This window comes from Chelonoidis abingdonii, chromosome 2 (genome assembly GCF_003597395.2).
Source record: "Chelonoidis abingdonii isolate Lonesome George chromosome 2, CheloAbing_2.0, whole genome shotgun sequence".
Taxonomy (NCBI): Eukaryota; Metazoa; Chordata; order Testudines; family Testudinidae; genus Chelonoidis; species Chelonoidis abingdonii.
In genome coordinates this window covers 256,071,428-256,094,739 of record NC_133770.1, presented here as the reverse complement: position 1 = coordinate 256,094,739, position 23,312 = coordinate 256,071,428, and the positions used below count along the sequence as shown (strand labels likewise).

The window sequence follows — 23,312 nt, the reverse complement described above, 5'->3', positions numbered from 1 at the left end:
TTTTTCAAAATAAAGTTATGAAAAATGGGACTTTTTTGTAAAGTAGTATTAATCTTCACTTATGTAATGTTACTCCTGTTATGCCTCTGAAACTATATTAATAGGCAATGACTCCATGGGTGTTCTGGGGCTGGCGCAACCACAGAAAAACACTGTGGGTGCTTAGCATCCATTGGTGGGTCCCTCCCCCTCCCCCTCCTCAGCACCTCCTGCCACCAGTGGACCCTGCCAATCAGCATGTCCCCTTCCTCACAATGCCTCCCGCCTGTTGCGGATCAGCTGTTCAGACACCGTTGTGGGCTGGCGGTTGCCTGAGAGGGCCTGGCTGGGGAGGTGGCTTCCACACACAACCCAGCTTCAGATGCCTGGGGGTGAGTGAGCCACAGACTCCCTCCCCGCAGTATGTTTCTGGCTCACTCAGCGGTGGTCCCCAGCAGCTGAGGCCGGGCAGGGGGCAGCTGTCTCCTCAACCAAGCTCTCTCAGGCAGCTGCCGGGCTGCAGGGCAGTGACCGGGAGGGGCCAGCATTAGAAATGCCTCCCTCCTGCTTCCGGCCTGGGTGGTTAGGTACAGTGGGAGGACAGAGCATTTCCACTGCAGGTAATGTGGGGTGGGAGAGCATGGTGGCCCTGGGGCGGGGTTGCTGGGTGGGAGGACCTGTGACTTGACCTCCCTTTTAGATTGTGCCCCCGCCAGTATGGGAGGCACCAGTCGTCCCTCAGGGCAGGTGGAAGAGGCAGGCTGGGAGTGTGGCTTTGATGGAAGGGATGGAGTGGGGGCAGGGCCTGGGACAGAGCAAGAGTGGAGCATGTCCTGCCAAATCACAAGTTGGTGCCCATGACTGTATTTATTATTTGTATCATTGTTCCACCCAAAGACCTCAATCAGAACTGGGGCTTTGTTGTGCTAGGTGCTATACAAACAGAGTAAGAGACACCCCCTGCTTAAACATGCAAGCCATGCCAACACTTTGAGCGAAGAGGTTGCTTCGCAAGCCCCTGTACACATACACACACTAGTTCTCATAGAGTTACAGATAAATTTGTACTCGGTACAGCTCAGCTGTGCCTCTGCTGCTGCTCCCCACGCAACTGTAGGTAAACTGCTATTTATAGTCATGCTAGGGATGTAAATATCATTTTAAAAGTAAACCATTAAAACAATTACAATTATATAGTTTAACTGGTTAACTGATTAAAGGGAGAGGGGCTGGGGCTGCTCCACCAGCGGCCGCGGGGCTCGGGCTGCTGCTGGGGTGCCGGTTGGCATGGCCCGGGGATGCTCCTGGAGTGGGCTGGCTGGCACGGCCCAGGGCTGCTATTGGGGTCGTCTGGTGCAGCGTGGGGCTGCTGCTCCGGCTGGCTGGCCAGTGTGGCTGGGGCTGCTCCGACTGGCCCAGGGCTGAGCTGGGGGTTAATGGTTAGGCTGGGTTAACCAGTAAGACTAATACTCACCAGTTAACTGTTTATTATTTGACACCCTTAACTCATGCTAGCTCATTAAGAGCCAGCGCAAGGGATGTGTACACACAGAGAGGAGTCATATCCCTAACTCACATCCCTAACTCACATTGCAGGCATAGCCCTCGACGAGGTGTGTAATGTATGTCCACATTCCTGAAAAGAAAAAGTGATGGCTTACTACTCATCACTGGATTTAGTTAGCCTACATTTACCTGCACAATATGAACATAAGGAAGAGAAAAAAATATTGGCTTGGAAAATTAAAGTTACTACAGAGAGGTGGGTTAGAAATGGCATTCACTTGCTATCTGCAAAACTGAGACATCTTTGTGTGAGAAAATATAAATATTTCAGTAGTTGTCTCAACATCCGGAAACCATGAGCAACCAGAGGGGAGATTGGATGAGACTTGGAAAAGTTGATTGAGCTCTTCTGTATGGCATGACCCCTTTCTACAGATTCTATTGTATTTAATTTATTTTGATTTATAAAACCATGCTCCCTCCAACGCTCTGGAGGTTTCCATCTGAACAGCAGTGCATCTTCCTCAGTGTAGTATCTACAGAATTTTCATCACTTTGGTAGGTGTTTCTAGCCATCCCTACCAGCAGTCACTACACACTTTTCTCCCCCCTAAGTGGATGGCATGCCACACATTATCTTATGCTGCTCAGTTTTGTAGTAACATTTTAAGGCTCTTATGCCTTTCATCATCCTTATTACAATGATGATCACCTGAGACCTGATTCAAAGCCAACTGAAGTCAATGGAAAGACTCCCATTGACTTGAGTTGGTGTTGGTTCAGATTTATGGCCAAACCTTGGGCCAAATCACTCGCCCATTCCCACCATGGAAACCCAAACACCCAGTCAGAGAGGTGTAACTGAAATCCGAATTTGGCCTTTTCCTTCTAACAGGACTTTCCAAACATGTACGCTTTGTTCATTAATAAGTAATTTCTAGCTCTTATACAATGCTGGTCATCAATGGATCTCAAACAGGGGGCTGCCAACACTGCACTGATGAATTCAATCAGAAGTCATCTACTGTAATTATAATCACTGAGCATTTTTAATCTATTTTCACCCTGATCCTGCATCATGCAAATCACTCTGGAAGGACAGACCTTATACCCAGCAGAAGCCCCATTAGTTTCAACATGCATTGAATCAGGCCCTTTATACTGTACTTAACTTCAGTGAAGTTCTGCATGCATACAGGCAACCAGTCATATCGGGTAGGTAACTTACAAGATCATTGGTTTACCAGCACTGGGAGGATCACTGACCTCAAAGAATATTTTCTTTTATTCAAAGCCTAAGCACAGTTATTTAGTTGTAATGTGAAAATAACGCATATTAATATATGCTATTTGTAGTTTTTTTCATTGTTTGTTTTTTGGAACTTGTACACAGAATTTACAGTGTGCGGTTTATTTTTCTTTAGACACTGGAATGGTTTTCCTACTGGTTTTATTACAACATTTTAAAATGTGTAGAATGTCAGCTGGCGCCTCCTTCAGTACCGTATCTAGAGGTTTACAATGACACTCAGTAACTAAGGTTTGCCAGACATCCTGCACTTTTCAATGAGCCAAAAAAGGCTCTAATGGAAGGAAATTTATATTGACCTTATTACTGATCTTACCCTAGCTTTGATTTATGTGTTCTAGAGATTTGTAATTATTTTTAAAAAATCATAAAATAATTTCACGTTATGAAACTGGTTTAGAATTCTTTAATGTCCAGTAAATGCACCGGTCTGACTGGTTTTCTTTTTATTTGTAAGCGTAAATTCCTTTTTATAAGGGCATTAAGACATGCCACACAGTGCATTTCAAGGCCATTATTGCACTTAGTAGTTAGGGCATTATAAAAATAATCTTATATCTACAATTTTCTATTAGTTACAAAAAAATGAACTTCATTATTTAACCCAGTGTATTGTACATCTATAGTGAGAGTAGAGCAATATATGTCACAATGATTTGTTTCTAGAACATTTCAAGAACAAAGGATGTCTCACCTTTGGAAGCGGAAAATCACTATAACTATAGTGCAGACAACTCCATACAATAGTCCCACGTTAGCAGCAAAGCATATTGTAAATACATAGGTACTAACCCATATGCTCTTCAAGGAAGGAAACAAAAGACACAGTTAGTTTAAGTTCTCAATAAAGCTGTATAATTATTTTTAATTTGAAATAAATATGTTTAAAGTTCCAGCAAGAATGATAACTAGAGATTGCAGCCAGACATCTCTGAACAGGCAAATGAGGAAGACTGAATTATCCATGAAAATTTTACCTCTCCCTCAGAGAACACAAGTGATCTGACATTCTAACAAGTTTAAGGGTCATGGAAGTCCATTTCTGAAATTCTTGTAATGACATATGTTGCTACAGTAGCAATGTTATTCAGGCTGAACTCAGCTTGTATTTCACAGTGAAGTAGGAAAGGAATTATAAATTAATACTTATCTTACGCTATAACTGGTTTAACCATCAGCAGAATGCGTAAACATGATTGCTACTAATAATTAAAAATCATTTGTAAAACTTTTGACAAAACTTACTCATCTATTGCAATATATGTTGGAAACTTCTAACAGCCAGGCAAAGAGAGGGAGTCAGAACATTACATATTAAAGGCCAAATTTTTCAGCCAGGTCTCTTAGTAACTTCCAAGTGAGCACGTGAAAACATGATTTCACAGGTATAAACACACTTTAAAAACTCCCGCATTGGTACTCTAAAAGGAGCCACACTATCCTGTCAGTTACACATGCACACTAGATAGAACCCAAGTGCTAGAATTTGCATCAGCATTTACTCATTTATTTGTGTCCATGCAAGTGTAGACGTTCAAAAGTGCACGTACATATTTACACAAGCACAGTAATGTCAACAAGGAATTTTACATACTCAGAAGTAGAGGCCTCGGCTGAAGATTTTCACCTCAGAATTGGCTTTGTTTTCATTCTTAAAGTAGGTCCAACAGTTCTGCTCTGTTATGAAACCCCAGAAAGTATTATGCTGCTCACATCACAATTACTACAGAAGTTTGCTGGAGCATGGATCGAGCAGGAGGGGTCAGAGATTGTTAACATCTTTTTTTTAAGGTATATTTCACTGGCATTCCTTCAATAAAGGGATCAGAGTCCAAGGGCACCTGGATTGGTTACCTGCTGCCCAACTGGGCTCAAGGAAAGGCAGTGGGAACTTATAAAGGGGAAGACAGCTGTAGGTGAGCTAAGCCAATACCTGCAGACACTGCAGGGAATAAGAAGGTTCCTTCAGGGCGAAGAGTTAACAAGCATCAGAAAGGAAGCCTGTGGAGAAGGCCAAATTCCAGGGAAGAAGTGCCAAGAGAGCAGGATGACAGACCCTCAGCAAGGAAGAGCTGTGCCCAGTTTGGGATTGGGATGAAATAAACAAATTTTTAAAGAAAGGATAGACCCTCAGGGAGGAGGGTAGGAGAGAATGCTGGGCAATAACAGATGAGCCAGCTTTCTGGTCACTGAGCTTCAATTAAACAGTGCAGAACAGACCTTGTTAAGAAGAGCTGTACCCACCTAATTGCGGGGTGGAGGAGAGCCGGAAGGATAATTAAGCCATTAGGCAAAGAAAAAAAAAAAAAAAAGAAGTAGAGAGAGGGAGAGAGAGATTGATTTTCCCTGCTTGCCTCTGGGGCTGAAGGCTCCCAAAGTCTGTGGGACTAAGGCGGAATGTTGTACAAGGGTGGTGGGAATCAACATTGTAAATAAACTGCTCCAGGTGTTTTATCAGCATGAAAGTTTCTCAGAGGTTTGTGGACTTGAGCAGAGGCAAGAGCGAGTGAGCCTGCCACATGTGGGGACTTGTCTGGGATCTTAGCCAGCACAAGGGTTTGGAGGCCTGGATGGTGAAGGAGACCCTGCAACGGCTGGTAAAACAGAAAGAAATGCAGAAGACCCTGTAAAGATTTGAAAAATCCCACCAACATGGAGAGGCAGGCTTTGCTTACCTGGAAGGCAGAGCAACAGAAAAGCTTGCAAGATTTCAAACGGGAACAAACCAATGTGCAGCAGTAGCTCCTACAGAAGGTGGTGAGTCCCATATGGGGGATGGCGCCTGGACACAGGGCATAGGACTACATAAGATTGGCCTTGCAGATGACCCTGACGCATTTCTGCGCACTTTGGAGAGGATAGCTATGGGTTCAGGTTGGGATAGGGCCACCGGGGCTTTGCGGCTGGCTCCCTATCTGGCAGAGGAAGCCCAAAAAGGTCTATATGGCTATGAGTGAGGAGCAGGCCAGGAATTATGAGGTGATGAGGGCAGCCATCTTATATCAGGTGAGTCCGTCCACTGAGGAGTACTGCCAAAAGTTCTGGACTGGGGGTTTAGAGGACCAGGCATTCACCCAAGGCTTGATGGACTGGTCACCCACTGGTTAAGACGAGACACCCAAACAGTGGGGGAAATAATGGATGCTCTAGTGCTAGAACAGTTCCTTCAAGGCCTCCCTAAGAACCTATAAGCATGGGTTAGACAGCATCCACCAGGTACAGTGGATGTGGCTGTGAAATTGACTGAGGAATACACAGAGGCAGACTTTTTTGGAAAAGAAGGACAAGCAGTTACGGGTCTAGAGCTTGGGAGGAAGACTGGAGAACCCACAGCAGGAAGGGGTGTAGAGAGCAAGAAGTAAGAACCCCAAGGAGTTCCGGCTGGGGCTCATCCCATTACATGCTATCAGTATGGGTGATAGGGACATACAAAAACGGACTGCCTGTATATGGACTGTGGTTTTGTAGAGTTTTGTGGCTGGGATGGGACAAGAAAGAAACTCTAGAGGGACCTTGTGGATACAGCCTCAGCTTGCTTCCTTGTCCAGAGCGAGCTGACAAAGGCTCACTAGATGATTTTGGGAGCAACTACCCACATGGACACATTCTATGTTCATAAGAGAAAAAACTGAGTCCATAGGATAAACCGTATCAGCCCCTAGTCAACAGCACCCAAGTCAGAAGGAAAAGAGACTTCCCTAGGCAATTGAAGATGGAGGGGACGGGAATTAAGGAAGCACAAGCTCCTCAGTAGAGGTTGAGGGACTGATGGAACCCCTGCAACACATACCCAAGGAGAAGAAACCCAGGCACAGTCTGGAGGGCTGGGAGAACCGGAGACCCTAACCGGACAGGAAGATAAAGGAAGCAACCTCAATCCTTTGCCAGATATAAAAGGGGAGAATAAGGGAAGTATCCCCAGGGTGCCCATGGTGTGAAGACTTGTGGACTGAGATGGAGCTAGGGGGGGTCTCCTCCCCTCACAAAGTACGATTTCTGTGGATGGAGAATGAGCAGACCCCCACAAGAATGACCAGATGACCAGCCTAGGGACAAGGAGAGATTCCTGCAGGGTGGCACCTCCGCTAAGCGAGGTAAAGCGTGGGGAAAGAAAAATCTTACTGTCAGGTAAGGGGGTGGGGCGGTGACAGAGTGCTGGGCAATAACAGCTGAGACAGCACTCTAGTTATTGCAGCTCCAATTAAACACTGCAGAACAGACATTGTTAAGAAGAGCTGTGCCAAGTTGAGTGGGGATGGGGGGATGGAGGAGAGCTGGAAGACTAATTAAGTCATTAGGCAGAGGATACAAAAAAGAAAGAAATAGGAGGGGAGGAGCAGAGAGAGAGAGAGATTGTTCTTCCCTGCTTGCCTCAGGAGAAGGTTACTTACCCCGTGCAGTAACTGAGGTTCTTCAAGATGTGTGTCCCTATGGGTGCTCAACTTGTAGGTGTAGCAGCACCCCCTGCACCTTGGATCAGAGATCTTCAGCAGCCGTGCACATCGGACCGCACATGCACACCTCCCCACATCGCGCGGTGTGCCAGACATATATATAGTGCTGTGCAGCCCAACCGTCCTCAGTTCCCTCTCTGCTGCAACATGTTTTTGGCTCCAAAGCAGAGGGGAGGAGGATGGGTAGTGGAGCACCCATAGGGACACACATCTTGAAGAACTGAAGGCTCCCTAAGTCTGTAGGAGTAAGGTTGTATGGTTACAAGAATGGTGGGAATCAACATTGTAAATAAACTGCACTGGGTGTTTTATCAGCACAAAGGTCTCTGAGTAGTTTGTGGACTTGAGCAGAGGCAGAAGCAGAGACAACCCATACCTGCTGATAGTGTGTGTGTGGGGGGCACAATTTAAAAGTTCGGCCACCCCTGGAAGAGCTTGAGTCACACCCACCCCCTTACCCTCAGTCTCCCCTCCCAGAAAGCAGCAACCAGCTGTTGCTCCTGCCTCTCCCCGTGGGACGCAGCTTGCCGGTACCGGTAGCTACCATGCAGGGAGGGGGCCCAGCCGCACCATGAGACTGAATGGGGCCAGCAAATCCTGGCAGAAATCTGGGAGGGGCACATGACTCTGCATGCCACCCCATGTGTTGCCAGAGCAAGTGGGCCATGCCACAGAGGGGCTTGGCCCAGATGAAAACTGAGATGAAGACTTTGTAAGTTTCAATTTTCTTTTGAAACACTTTGTGCGGAACTTAATAAAGTGGACCCCAGAAAGGGGAACGGTTGAATATCTGGACTGTGTGGACTTTTTAAGGATACCTTAAAGGTAAGGGAAATGGAGGCAGGACTCAGCAGAACCATACTGGCCAACACTGGGCACTGCAGGGAAGGCATGCTCTTTGACAATTGACTATGATAACATTTAAAAAGTTTTTTCAAAATTGTAGAGTGTACTAAGACAATGACATTTAAACGTGACAGGCCCCATGCCATGTTCCAGTGGATTTCTGTGGTTGACAGAACATCTTAAATATAGCTCATGCTGGGAATTCACATGCGAATGGAAGCAAGCATCAGAACAGGAATACAAACCACAGACTTAAAATAAAAACAAAGTATTAAATGAATAAATGTACTGAATGCCTGTCTCCTGGGGGCACTCAGTAAATATTGGTATAGTTGAGGGAACTTTGAGCAAAGAGTGGCATCTAGTCTTATATAACGTTTCACAGAAAGATGGAAATGAGTTTACAATCTCAGGGATATACCTTTTCCTCCACAGCTGCATGTATCTCTGGTTAATTGCAATACTAGCTGTTCAAGTTAGTGGCGAGAACAGACCATATTACAATCACACGACCAGTGTTAACAATGCCTTTTCTCTTCAAAAAATCGCTGATGCCACAGCAGTTAGTTCAGAAATGCCAGATGCAATTCAGTAGTTTGGATCTAATAATGGAAGTTTTTGCCTGAGTAAAGACTTCAGGATTTGTCCCTTTATTGTCAAATATAAATCACATTTTATACAGTTATGCTTTACACAATGTGCAATGTTGTAATACTTCGCTGAGCAAAGTGTTTTCCTTCCAATTCTTTAAAGTGCCAAATTACAACAAAAGGATCTGCTGTCTTTCTTAGGTGATACCTCTTTTGAGCAAATAGCAAAGAGGTACCTTATTCCTTGAAACCAAATACTGATAAATTCTAAACATATCTTAAAATTAAAACTTACACAAATTATTGTGCATGAATTTATACAGAATATCACCAGGGAAAACAAAAAGTCAAAACCTATTTACCAGGCTGTTTTTATTACACATGAAAAGGCTGATCCAGCAACTTTGAACTTTAAATACAAACTGAATCAAACAGAGCCCATTCAGCCCTGGCTTAATCTTTACTGCTTGTCAGACCAAACCACTTGCACTTCAATTTGTAAATTTCGCAAAGCCTCAATGTTACAATGTTGCTAACATCTTACCTCACTTTACCACACTTATGACAGCTACAAAAGTCTCAACAGGTTGTAATAACTCATACACTTACCAATTTGTAAGCCCTGATCTTAGTTTGTTCATTCAAAGCCTTTAAACCTGTAGTTTTGTCCAGAAATTTGTATTTCAGCTCTGGACATCACTGAGACCCTCACTAATCTAAACATTTGCTGGACAAATGGAAGCAAAATAAGCTTTCAGCTTCTTATAAAAAGTATTAGCAGGGTGTAAGGGAAATGGAATTGAGAGTACAATCTCATTCTGCGACAAATGGTTCCTTTATAACATGACTGGTGGGACAGTGTACGGAAACACACTGATACTGCCTGTTCTGCACATGCTCAGTGGAGAGAATGCTTTAGATTCAAGGGCAGAGGCCAAAGTAAAAGCGAAGGAGAAAAATCAGCCAATCCATACAATGTCTATGCTCGGGGATACAAAACCAAACACTGTTGAGAACTATGGGCACAATTGATTTTTATTACCCAGATGATGCAGGTCTCATTTAAATGCTGGATCCTAATGCTACATTAGTATGTGTACCCCCCTCAACAACTGTCAGGCTCGTAGAATCAAAGAATATTAGGATTGGAAGAGACCTCAAGAGGTCATCTAGTCCAACCCCCTGCTCAAAGCAGGACCAACACCAACTAAATCATCCCAGCCAAGGCTTTGTCAAGCCGGGCCTTAAAATCCTCTAAGGATGGAGATTCCACCATCTCCCTAGGTAACCTATTCCTGTGCTTCACCACCCTCCTAGTGAAATATTTCCTAATATCCAACCTAGACCTTCCGCACTGCAACTTGAGACCATTTGATCCTTGTTCTGTCATCTGCCACAACTGAGAACAGCTGAGCTCCACCCTCTTTGGAACCCCCCTTCAGATAGTTGAAGGCCCCCCTTACTCTTCTCTTCTGCAGACTAAACAAACCCAGTTCCCTCAGCCTCTCCTCGTAAGTTATGTGCCCCAGCCCCCTGATCATTTTCATTGCCCTCCACTGGACTCTCTCCAATTTGTTCATATCCTTTCTGTAGTGGGGGGCCCAAAACTGGACACAATACTCCAGATGTGGCCTCATCAGTGCCAAATAGAGGGGAATAATCACTTCCCTTGATCTGCTGGCAATGCTCCTACTAATGCAGCACAATATGCCATTAGCCTTCTTGACAACAAGAGTACACTGCTGACTCATATCCAGCTTCTCATCCACTGTAAACCCCAGGTCTTCAAAGGGACCAATATCTTCTTCTCTGTTAGTACAGAACCAAGTGCAGTGGGGTCCAACCCTGACTGGGGCTTCCGGGCACTAAGGTAATAAATAATTAAGATACTTTAAATGCCTTTCTCCACTAGTGATGTCTGTGGAGTCTCTGAATCTTTTTGCCAGACTATCTATCTGATAGGACGCCAATATACAAACTGACACCAAAGCCTCCTGCTACTGAGAACGTTAGAGCTAGTGCAATCTAAAAGACAGTGGAAGGAACAAAAGTATTTGATTTTAGGAAAGCTGGTGAGCGCACTTAAAACTCTCCTTTGACAGAATGATATTCTTCATCTTAGTTGTAACAAGAGACACACAAAGCTGGAGTGGATGAGCCAAAGCAATCATCTTCTCACATGTCAGTCATCCTTTCCAAGGTTTATGTTGGCCATGAGTCAGTACTTTGTTAGTCTGAGTAGCACCCAGACTTTTAGAAAAGCAATTTTGTTGATACTCTGCTGGACATTCTAATTTCTGGATTGTTGCAGAGTTCAACAAAGAAGACACAGAAACCTCAAAGATGTCTTTGGCGAGCCACTTTGAGAGAGATATCAGAGGCTTATAATTTAATCACAGCATTCTTCAAACCTTAACAACAACACATTCCATGTATGCAGTGTCATTGTAGCTGTGCTGCTCCCAGAATTAAGAGGCAAATGGGTGAGGTAATATCGTTTATTGGACCAACTTCTGCTGATGAGACAGACAAGCTTTCGAGTCCACATCGAATATGTATTGTAGTTGTTTGATGACACTCTGTATGGGTTCCAATGTGGGACGGTAGGTGAAATCTAGGAACGGGCGGTAGGAGAGGCTTTATTTCTGTATTGAAGCAAGGTCTCTAGGGGTATTTAGGTTGCCTGTTTCATGTTCTGATCTACTTCTCTGGTGGAGTATCCTTTTTTGGTGAACGCAGGTTTGTGTGTGTTAAGGTGTATATCTCATACTTTCTTCTCAGAGCATATTCTGTGGTATCTGAGTGTCTGGCTGGAGATAACAGATTTCTTGGTGTGTTTGGGGTGGTTACTGGATCTATGAAGGCAGATGTGGTGATCCATGCATTTCTTGTATATAAATGTCTATAATGTTCCACTGTTGAAGCTAACCATGGTGTTTGGGAAGTTGACACTGGTGTGGGAGTGTTCCAGTGAGAGTTTAATGGATGGATAGTGGTTCTTGATGTTGAGGTTGAAATCTATGAGGGAGTTTAAGTCATCTGTCCAGAGGATCAAAATATCATCAATGTATCTCAGGTATATCGTTGGTATAGTGGTAAATTTGTCCAGAAATTCTTCTTCAAGGTGGCCCATGAAGAGGTTGGTGTATTGGGAAGCCATCCTAGTATCCATGGCTGTTCCCCCATGTGTTTGGGGTGGATATCTGAGGGGTGTCAATTGTGTTGTAAATATTTGAGGTAGGCAGCTATGCCGACATTGTGAGGGATGTTGGTGTAAAGGAAGGCGATATCCATGGGGACAAGGATGGTGTTCTGAGGGAGGCTGTTAATGTTGCGGGGTTTGTGGAGGAAGTCAGTTGTGTCCTGGAGGAACCTCTCCCTTTGCGTGGTTAGTGGTTTAAGGATGGTTTCTATGAGTCCCGATATTGTTTCAGTAAAAGTGCTGCAGCCAGATATGATGGGTCTGCATGGGTTCCTTTGTCTGTGTATCTTGGGAGGCATGCAGAAGGCTCCTGGAGTGCATTCCTGGGAGATGAGTTTGTACAGTTTCTCTTGGAGTTGTTTAGAAAAGGATTTGATGATATTCTTAACTTCCTGGGTAAATTGTACTGAGGGGTCTTCTTTGAGTTCTTTATGTAGGTGGTGGTGTCAGAGTGTTGTCGGTTAGCCTCATTTTTTTTTCTTATGATTGTCGATGGGACATGGTACTTGTGAATGGTGTCATCATTGTTGTGAAAGAATTCTTTCAGGTGGAGCCAGGGGAAGAATTCTCCTAGTTTTCCACATGCTAGTATGGAATCAGGTTCTGTGGTAGGGCAGATGTTCAATCCCTTAGAGAGTACAGATAATTCACCTCCAATTAGGGGTAATATTGATAAACTGATGAGGTTTAGGTTTTATGTAATGTCCACGTCATGGGTACTGGTGCCATAATTCCTCCTGGAGTTGGTGTCTGTGGCTTGTGGAGTAGTTGTAGTTGGTTCAGTTTTTTGTTTTTGTTTTGGATGGCTCTCGTCATGGAATTTATTTTATATATATAGTTTTTTGGATTTCTTGTATCATTTTCAGGTAACTTCCCTGATTTTTTTCTTCCAGTGTGTGGGAGCATGTCATGATTTCTTGTTCAAGGTGGTCCCTTCCAGAATATGTGAAGTGCAGTAAGTGGTTCCTTAGTTTTTCTGAAGTCCATCTGGAGAGCTGTTCAGAATATTTGGAGTTGTATGAAGTGGTCGGAGGGTTATAGATGGTGAGACCTCTGGGGATGATGTTTTGTTTCTTGCATTTGCTCAGGAAGTAGATGTCACTGTTAAGTTTTGCTTCCTTTTTCTTTATGTTGTGGAATTTTCATTTCAGATGGCAGAATTTGATATCTTCCATTGTTTTATGCAGTGTTATTGTAGCCACGTTGGTTCCAGGATATTAGAGAGAAAAGCAGTCTTGTGCCTCCTGATACTAGGGGGCACAAAATAAAAGGGGTGGGGGAGACACGTGTTGTCTCTGGGAGAAACTTCAAGCCCCATCTCCCTGGCCCAGGGTAGCCAATCTGCCGGCTCCTGTGGGGCTGGGGTCATAGAAGCGGGAAGCACGTGCCTCTGGGACCCAGCTGGGGCCAGACCCAGCCTGGGAAAACTCATAGCTCTCCATGGAGCTCGCTCAGTAGGGGAGGAACAGGGTGCAGACAATGCCCTTACCTCTGGCTGAGCAGAAGCTAGGGAACCTGCTCCCAGTGTCTTCCCCAGCAACCCCCAGCCCTGCACCCAGCCCAGGACCCCCATGCTCTCCCCACCCCACCAGAGGTACCTGTAGGGGGCTCTGACCTTTTCTCACTGTGCCTTCTCCTCCTCCCAGCTTGCTTGGCTGCTCTCCATGGCAGCCGGGCCCTGGCGAGGAGCAGGACTCAGCCACTTTTCATGCCGACTGAAGGTGGCCACTCCGGGTCGCTGACTCTGCATAGCGTAGCAGCTACCTGAGAGACAGCCTAGCAGGGGAGATGGTGGCGGCCCACCCTCTTCACTCACTGCCCAGGCCTGGCTGCCAGGGACAGGGGCCAAGCAAGCTGGAAATGTGCCAGGGTGCAACTTTGGCTTGCTCGGCCCGTCCCCGGCAGCTGGGCCCAGGCGGGGAATGGAGGGGGTGGGCTGCTGCAGCCTCACCAGCTGGCTTCTCATAGGCAGTAGCCACATTGCACACAGTAGTGGCCACCCTCAGCTGGCGTGAGAAGCAGCTTGTCCCTTTCCTTCTATTCCCTGCCCAGGCTCGGCTGCCAGGGACAGGGCCAAATGTGCCAGGGGGCAGGCATGGCGGAAGAAGGACAGAGCCCTCTTCCTCCCCCGCAGGGCGAGCAGAAATCAGGAGGTGAGGGACCCCGCATGCCCCCCATGTGTCACCTATAGTGAGGTAATATCTTTTATTGGACCAACTTCTGCTGGTGAGAGAGACTAGCTTTTGAGCGTACACAGAACTCTTCTGCAGGTCTGGGAAACTAATTTAGTGTTACTGCTAAATACAAGGTGGAACAGATTTTTTACCTTAACTACTTAACACGTATTTCAAGGGACCATTCAAGGTGAAGTGGCCCATTAACACCCCGCCAGTCATAAGGAGGAAAGGAAGGGCAGAGGGGAAGTAGCTGGTGGGGAGGGGGGCATTATTAGTGAGTTGCAGCAGATTGTTGTAATAAGCCATAAATACAGTGTTTCTGTTCCATCCCTGATTTTTAGTATCTAGCTAAGTTATGAATTTAAGCTCCCAGGCTCATCTTTTGAAAATGTTGTGCAGGTTTCTTTTGAAGACTGGGACTGATAGGCCAGATGTACAATGAGACAAATGTACATCCAGAAGTGATGTGGTGTTTTTATCTTTTATCATTTTCCTGTGTGAGTTCATTCAAGCGCATAGTGATTATCTGGTTTCACCCACATAATTGCTATTGGGGCATTTAGTGCAGTGGTTTGAAGTATACCACGTGTTGTGATAGACATGTGCAAGATGCATGGATCTTGAAAGGTGTGTGTGAGGGGTGCTGATCATTGTAGCAGTGGAAATATGTCATCAGATTTTGCATCTGTTGTTCTGGCAGGGTCTGATACCACTTTGAGTTGGTTGGTCCTGGTCTATGGGGAGGAAGCTTGCTGCTGCTGATGAGCTTGGAGAGGTGGCGGGGGGGAGGGTGGTGTTTGAAGGCCAGAAGAAGTGATCCCCCTTTTCTTTCCTCCCTATGACTGGTAGGCTGCTACAGATTATAAACCCATTACTTCTCCTACCTTCAGTGGGCAGGGAGAACAACTGATTCTCAACAGTCCTTAATATATTTGAAGAACCCCCTCAGCCTTCTTTTCTCAAATCTAAGCATGCCCAGTTTTATTCACCTTTCCTCATAGGTCATGTTTTCTAAACCTTTTATCATCTTTGCTGCTCTCCTCTGGACTTTCTCCACTTTGTCTCCATCTTTCCTGAAACGTGGAGCCCAGAACTGGACACAGTATTCCAACTGAGGCCTTACCAGCGCGAGTACAGGGGGACAATTACCTCTCGTGTTTTACACATGACACCCTTATTAATACACCCCAGAATGATATTAGCTTTTTCACAACTGCATGACATTGTTGACTCAGATTTAATCTGTGATCCACTTCCCCAAATCCTTTTCAGGGGTTCTACACCTAGCCAGTTTTTCAGTTGAGCATTTGTTTTTCCTTCATAGGTGTAGTACTTTGCACTTGTCTTTATTGACTTTTATCTTGTTGATTTCAGACTAATTGTCCAATTTGTTAAGATTGTTTTGAATTATAATCGTGTCCTCTGAAGTGCCTGCAACCCCTCCCAGCTTGGTGTCATTTGCAAATGTTATAAGCATATGCTTCACCCCATTATTCAAGTCATTAATGAAAATATTGAATAGTACTGGACCCAGGACTGACCTCTGTGGGTTCCCACTTAGATACGTCCTCCTAGTTTGACAGTGAACCATTGATAGCTACTCTTTGAGAACAGTCTTTCAACCAGGTGTGCACCTATGTTATAGTAACTTCATCTAGAACACATTTCCCTAGTTTAAGTATGAGAATGTCATGTGGAACTGTATCAAAAGCCTTACTAAGATCAAGACAGATCATGTCTACTGCTTTCCCCTTATCCATTATCCCAGTAACACTGTCGAAGAAAATTAGGTTGGTTTGGCATGATTTGTTTTCAACAAATCCATGCTGGCTATACCTTATAACCCTATTATCTTCTAGGTGATTGCAAACTGATTGTTTAGTCATTTGTTCTAGTATCTTTCCAGGTAACAAAGTTAGTCTGACCTGTCACTAATTCCTCAGGGTCCTCTTAATTCCCCTTTTTATGAAAGAGAAAGATAATAATTTGACATAATATCTAATATTCTGTTTCCAGACACTGCATTTGCCAAACCAATGAGCATAACAATCTTGACTTCTACGTTACATGAGACACACCCTTTTAAATGCTCTTTATTCACATCTGTTCCAAAAGGACAGCTGCTAGTTATTTCTAAATGTTTTTAGTATAGTTCCCATCTTCAAAACACTTAAGAACCTAGGCAATAGACCTTTTTCATTTCCAATATACTGTCAGTTGCTGCTGGGATCCAATACATTCTAAAATCAGCACTAACTTTAGTCACTCATATTACTTGGTCTTGGTAGGTCTCCTCAAACAGTTCTGTTATACGAGATCAACACTTCTATTTACAAAAGAAAACAATATTTCAATCTGAATTATCTAGAGCAGGGATAGGCAACCCATGGCACACCTGCCGAAGGCAGATACACAAGCTGATTTTCAGTGGCACTCACACTGCCTGGGAACTGGCCACCGGTCAGGGGGGCTCTGCATTTTAATTTAATTTTAAATGAAGCTTCTTAAACATTTTAAAAACTTTATTTACTTTACACACAACAATAGTTTAGTTATATATTATAGACATATAGAAAGAGACCATCTAAAAACATTAAAATGTATTACTGGCACGCAAAACTTTAAATTAGAGTGAATAAATGAAGACTCGGCACACCACTTCTGAAAGATTGCCAACCCCTGATCTAGAGCAATATTCTTTACCATTTCATTATAAAGACTGAACAGAGGGGATGATACAGCTAGCCAAAGATGAATTATTGTTCTAATATATTCAACAAAAAGAATACAGAGATGGAATCAGCATGGGAATTCTACTATGCAATACAAAAGCCTTCTTGGTTCTTTTAGGAGCTAACAGAACTACTGACAAGCCTGGCACTGGAATAACCTAAATTATTCTCCTAGGAGACTTCAACATCTATGTTGACAACATCCACATCCCAATGGCTTAGGTCCTCATGTCCAAAATGGTAAGCCTGAGATTCTCCAAGGTACATTCCAGGCATATTCACACAGCTGAATACACTCTTGATTTTATCTTAACATTAGTTGATAACCTAGGTGTGATAACCATGTTCATAGCCTTGTCTGATGTTCACTTCTGAACAGATATCAAAGCTTTCTAACCTTTCCACAAGAGAAAAAGAATCAGCCAGGCTAGTCTGCCTCTGAAAGATGATGAGTCAGGTGAGCTTCCAGAATATCCTGGTAGAAAACATCATCTAGTCATTAGAATAATGTGCTGATGGAATAGTTATAGTCTCCTACCAACTGACATCAATTTACTTGTCCAGAAATACATCTCTCTCCACATCATCCACACAGATCACGTGGGAACTCTGGCAACCAGTATCATCTGTGTGTGAAGGACAGACTAGAATGTAGATTGTACAACACAGGCCCAGAACTCTACCACTTGCAGCACACAGAATTCATACAGGACTTCGCCACACCTCTGGATGAGACCCAGCGATCCTCCTCCTCCTCCTCTGTTACAGTCTGAAAATTATCACCCAGCTGAACTGTCCCTAAAAGTTATCAGTTCAGATTTTTAATGCAATTCCTGTGAAGAGCTTCTGCTATGCTACCTGAGATCTTATTTCCCTAAGAGACCAGAAGAATCTAAGATGCCTCCCATAAACATAACAGAAGGATGCAACCATTAACACTCCTTAACAGAATTACGTACAGTGACCACAAACAGGCTTTAAGATGTTTCAGGAGATGTCCAAACCAATAGCTATAACATGGAGCCGTGTAAGGAATATTCAATGGCTCCCTCAGAGAGGGAAATCTACTGGCCCTCCTGAAACATGACCAACACTCAACAAATCACCACCACAACCAGCTGACTGAATGTCAGCCATATTTGCTTTGAATATTTGATAGGGGTTCTTTGCTGTGAATACTAGTGTCCTGTTCTGATTTCTATTAGAGTACGATGCTGCATTACTTTTTGTTTCACCAATCTGCTCCATTTAGGGTGACCCAACAGCAGTAAAAAATCGGCACAGGGGTGGGGAGTAATAGGTACCTATATAAGAAAAAGCCCCATATATCAGGACAGTCCCTATAAAATAGGGACATTGGGTCATCCTAGCTCCATTTCACATTCCTTGCTATGGACAGTTTTGTTTTGACCAAACAAAATCTGTTTTACTCTGCAAACAGGAAAGCAGCACCCATCTCTAATACTATTTTCATCTGGATTAAGATCTACGCAACATCATTAGAAACACACAATATCTATTTCCACATCTTTTGTACTTTTATTTCTATATGTCCTGTATAGTTTTCATTCCATGTACCAGGCTAGAATACCAGATTTTTTTACAATTCCATACCAGCAAAACTTTGCTGACTAGCTAACCAAGAGATTTGTATACATACAAAATTGGACATTCTAAATCCATTCTGATTAACCAGGTCTGACTGCACAAACTTTTTTTGTCTTAAATTATGCTTTATCCTTAATAATTTGCCAAAATTCCATTCCTGTTTCTTATAAAGGCAATTAAAATTTCAAATGCTGCTATTTTGTGATTGAGAAAATAATCTGGCAGTATATAAAAAACTGGCTTGCACTGGCATATGAGTTCTCAGCCTAAAGCAGTATTAAGGTTTTGTTTAGCAAGCATGTGTTTAAGCCTCTGTCTGGAAAACATCCTTAGGTTACATTTCACTTACCCAGTCTATTTTATCCACATTCCAATATTTTTTTAAATCACGGAACTGCATTAGCATTCCCTTTAGACCCACAACAATGATACTTGCTAGAACACACTGAAAAAGAAGCAAAAAGAAAAGGCTATTAGGGAATTGCTAGGTAGCAAAATTGGCATTTTTCCGAAATTAGTACTTGATATAACTTAATCCTAGAAATACCAAAGGAAATGCTTCAAAAACGTAATGAGTACAGATATCAAGGGCACAGGCAAGGCACCAGACCCACTCTCCTCACCCTAACAGACTATATAGGAGAGGCCCTGAACTGAAGAAGACAGGAATTTCTGGAGAGAAATACCAGGCCTATCTGTTTTAGTAGCAGCAGGCCCACATTCTATTGCTACCTAGTGAGGTTCTCTGGAGCAAAGGAGCTAGTAACTTCCAGGCACTGATATGATTCCTGCCCTATTGAGCAGCAATTCTACTCCTCATCACCTTCTGCAGAAGGGTCCTGGAGTGGAGAATCCAGAGATTTGGCGCGCAGAGTAAAGGTACCAAGCCAACCCTGCATTAGTCTTTTCAATTTATGGGCCTCAGAGCAGGAAGAAGGAGGACAGAATCAAAACAGGAATAGGAAGGGATAGACTCAAAATATGGAGGTAGAAAAGGGGGAATAAGAAAGATTCAAAATAAGGGCAATAGGATAGGGTTAAATAAAAAAGAAAAATAGCAAAAGGCTAAAAAAATACCCACAAACAGGAAAACAGGCAAAGGTTAAAATACAAGCTACACACACACACACATATAAAGGAAACCAGGAAAGGATAAAAACAAAGCCACATGGTGCATCCCTTATCCAGTGGTTTAGACTGCAGATTATGTAATTAGACAGTAATCTATTTCAGGCCTGGACCCCATAAGTGGAAAGCACCTTGCACACCTATGGCAATATATCAACAATAAAGCATAGTAAAAGTAAGATATGGCTGACCCCAAATCCCTAATATAAACATCCTCAAACTTTGGAGAAGTTTGGATCTGAATTTTAGTCGCTTTGGCCTTTTTCTACTAGTGATTTGGTGTTAACTTACAAAGTTTATGGCTAGATATTTTACATGGCAACACTCTATTTGGTCTATCCACATCTCAGTGCAGATTTATCCATAATTCCATGTGCAGCAAAACAAAAACAGTTCATAACTTTCTATAATAAAAGTTAGATCACTGGCTACTAGCTTCAGTGTGGGACAAAATTATTTGTAAAGTAAAATCACAGACAACATTCTCTATGCAGGAAACTTGTGCAACTACTTTGACTTCAGTGGAGCTATGCCAATTTACATGAGCTAGAATCTGGCCCGATATTTTTAGACCAATTACAGATCAAAATTAAGTTAAAAGAAAAATTTTCCCAACACAAAGGAATTGGGGGGTAATCTAGGTATTTTAAGACTTGCAGAGGTGTATTCTCCTCTTTCTATTATGCCATTAACACTGGTGTTTATGGGAGCTATGTATTCATTTCAAAAGGAGAACCATCTTCTATGAAATACATGTATATCTTGTCTGGAAATGTGCAATGAAACTTTAAAAAATAAAAACAAGTACTGTACCATGGGCAGCCAATATAGCATTGGTCCTATTGCATAGATCACCACAAGTATCAAAATACAAGATATAAGGCAAGCCACCTAAACAAACAGGGAAAGCACAATAATGTTATTCAATATTTATAGCCAATGAAAAGTCAGTTGAATATGCTGGGTTTACCAGAAATGGTCAGAATAACATAACGTTATAAACACAAAAGATAAAGGAAACAGACTACAGATTTTGGCTATCAAATCTGTGGATTAGAACCATGTGTGGATCATTTAAATTTTCACCTCCAGTGGATTTCCTCTAGCCACTAAATGCACGAATATCTGGATCAAATATCAACAATGGGCTTGACTTGATGTTAGATACATAGGCACAAACCACTTGTAAAATCAGCTACTGTAATAGTGCATGTGTGTGCAGTAATTTCACGAGATCTGCAGCAATGTAGGCCCATTCTGTACTTGTATTTATGGTAATATGCCCTTCATATTGTGTCATTTCAAAACAACTTATCCCTACACTGAACAATGCAACAGTGATATTTGAAGAACTCTAGATCTGTTGGTTGTTTTTGAATAGGAGGAGGTCTTTTCTTCCTTTATTATGAGAAAACATTTCCCTTGTATGATCAGGTATCAACAGAGATTCTTGTATTAGCATTGAAACATTTTACCTTTGGTTGATGCATCAGTAAATCATAATCTCCAATATCAGAAAGTTAATGGTTTATGCAGGAAACATGAATCTAGGCAAATGTATGTATTATCACAGTGTTAATCTGGTGGAAAATTACAAAACAGAATAATCCTGTTTAGCAGTAGGAATAAAACCCCAAAATGTACTCTAGATCTCAACCAAATCCTCTCCAGGTTTTGGTGATAAATATATGCCTGCTTGCTTTATTATGATACTGTTAGGGGGTGTCTTTAATAAAGTTATCAGTGCACACTTTAAGGGATGATTTAGCCAAAAATAAAATGTCAGGGAAAAGAGAGGGAAAGGACAGATGCTGATATCACCTGAGGGAATATTTATCAAGCCTGGAATCCAATTCTCACTTCTTGCTGTTGCTAAATTAAGGTATCATGAAGAGGAAAATGCTCAGGATCCACTAAGTCCAAGTAGAGGTTCTTGGAAAACATGAAGTCCATTATAGATTCAAATAGGGCTGGTACTAGTCTTTGTGGGGCCCCTTACATCTCTCTCATGACATACAACTAAATCCACTGACTTCTATGCTTTCAGAACACCCCCTGCCTCTGCTCTGTCATCAACATTTGTTTGTGACATTCTTCAGCCCTCTGCTTGCCATCCCACCTATATGGACCAAGAAACTGGAAATTCAAACTGAAGTGCACCTTTCCAAGAGGCAGAAGAAGAAAAGAGGTAAAGGAATTTAGTCTGTCATAGCATTGGGGTTAGAGAAAGCCACATACTGGAAACTGGCACTCTAGCTAGCAGATCAGGTACTACAGTGATAAGCATGATAGAAAAGCCTGCATAGAATAGAAAAGGATAGAAGAGTACATATAGCGTAAGGTCCATGCAACAACAGAGTCTGCACAGCCAGCTGGTGGTGGAATAGAGCAGTGGTCCCCAGACTGTGGGACACGCCCCCCTAGGAGTGGCACGTAGCAATGTTCAGGAGGGAGCAGCAAGGCCAGGGCCAGCCCCCAGGGGTGGTGAGGAGAAAGCGCCACCCAGCCCCGTTCTGCCCCCAGCTCTGATATGGCTCTGCTCACAGACAGGAACCCAGCTCCTGGCCCCCCAACATGCCCTGCCCACAACTAAGCTCTTGCCCCCAGCCCTCCCCACAGCCTTGGCCCCTGGCCATGGCCCCAAATCCACCCCCAGTCTCAGCCCCTTACCCCTGTCTGCGCCTCCTCCGCTTGGGAGCCGCAGCCCCACTCCTAGACCCAGCTCCTGGGAGTGTCTATCCTGAAAGCTGACCATATGCCTTTGCATGTGATCCAGAACTAAATCACAGAATTACAGGGGCACATTCTCTCCTATGCTAGAGTTCTACTGAGACTGAGATTGGGAAGGTGTCAGGGAGCCAGGTCCAGCTGACTAATTCTGAGAGCCAACTGTGAGCCTGATGCAATTTAGAGCTGCTCCTCGCATAGGTGCCGACTCCGTGGGTGTTCCAGGGCTGGAGCACCCACAGGGAAAAATGGTGGGTGCAGACCACCCACTGGCAACCCCCATTAGCTCACTGCCCACCCACCCCCAGTGCCTCCCACCCGCTGGTGGGCTCCATAGATCAGCGTCTCCGCCTCTCTCCCCATGCCTCCTGCCTGTGGCGAACAGGTGTTTCGTGGCATGCAGGAGATGGGAGAGAAGTGGGAGGAGTGGGGACGCAGCATGCTCGGGGAGGGTGAAGAACAGGGTGGGGCCTTGGGGAAAGGTGTGGAGTGTGTTCAGGCCCTGGGTCAGAGCCAGGGGTCCAACACCCCAGCACTTTGAAAAGTCGGAGCCTGTGGCTCCTCGGTACTTTTACACTATGCCACTGGCAGAGCGAAGCAAAACTACAGTTCACTGTTCCTACCCTGTGGGGGAGGAGTAGGGCTTGCCAGGGCAGAGGTGTGCCAGCAGGTAGTTCCCCTATGCCAGGGAACTCTCTGCAGGTGACTTACTGATGGATTTTGGCATCGTTATGCCACCAGACAAGCACAATCAACCCCATGGGAAACATCATCTTTTCATTCTCTTTATACTTCCCTTCAACCATATAGGCCTTCAGGGTCCTCTACAACCTCCTAGAAGATAGCTGGATAAAAGGGAAGGTCCACACATGTATTAGTAACTGATTAAAAAATGAGGCACAGGGGATAAGCTCAGACGAGCAGATGGAAGCAGGACCAAAGAATTCTGAGGAGCTGCTGGGTGAGGAAAGTGGAAGGTGGAAGCATGTGACTAGGAGAACCAGGCAGAGGAAAAGACGGGCCAGCGACGGAGAAATAGAACTCAGGAACAGGT

The 23,312-nt window shown here is 43.9% G+C and overlaps 1 protein-coding gene across 1 annotated transcript in view; it reads right to left on the bottom strand.

Annotated features, from left to right (window-relative positions):
* The window catches only part of SLC26A7 (solute carrier family 26 member 7), a 139,205-nt gene that overhangs the window by 31,992 nt on the left and 83,901 nt on the right, over positions 1-23,312 (bottom strand). Inside the window, exons 9-11 of the mRNA XM_032805277.2 lie at positions 20,345-20,422; positions 18,753-18,848; positions 3,489-3,595 (exon numbers count right to left, since the gene is read on the bottom strand). Of these exons, the coding sequence (XP_032661168.1) occupies positions 3,489-3,595; positions 18,753-18,848; positions 20,345-20,422 (281 nt within the window). The remainder of the gene's footprint in view (positions 1-3,488; positions 3,596-18,752; positions 18,849-20,344; positions 20,423-23,312) is intronic.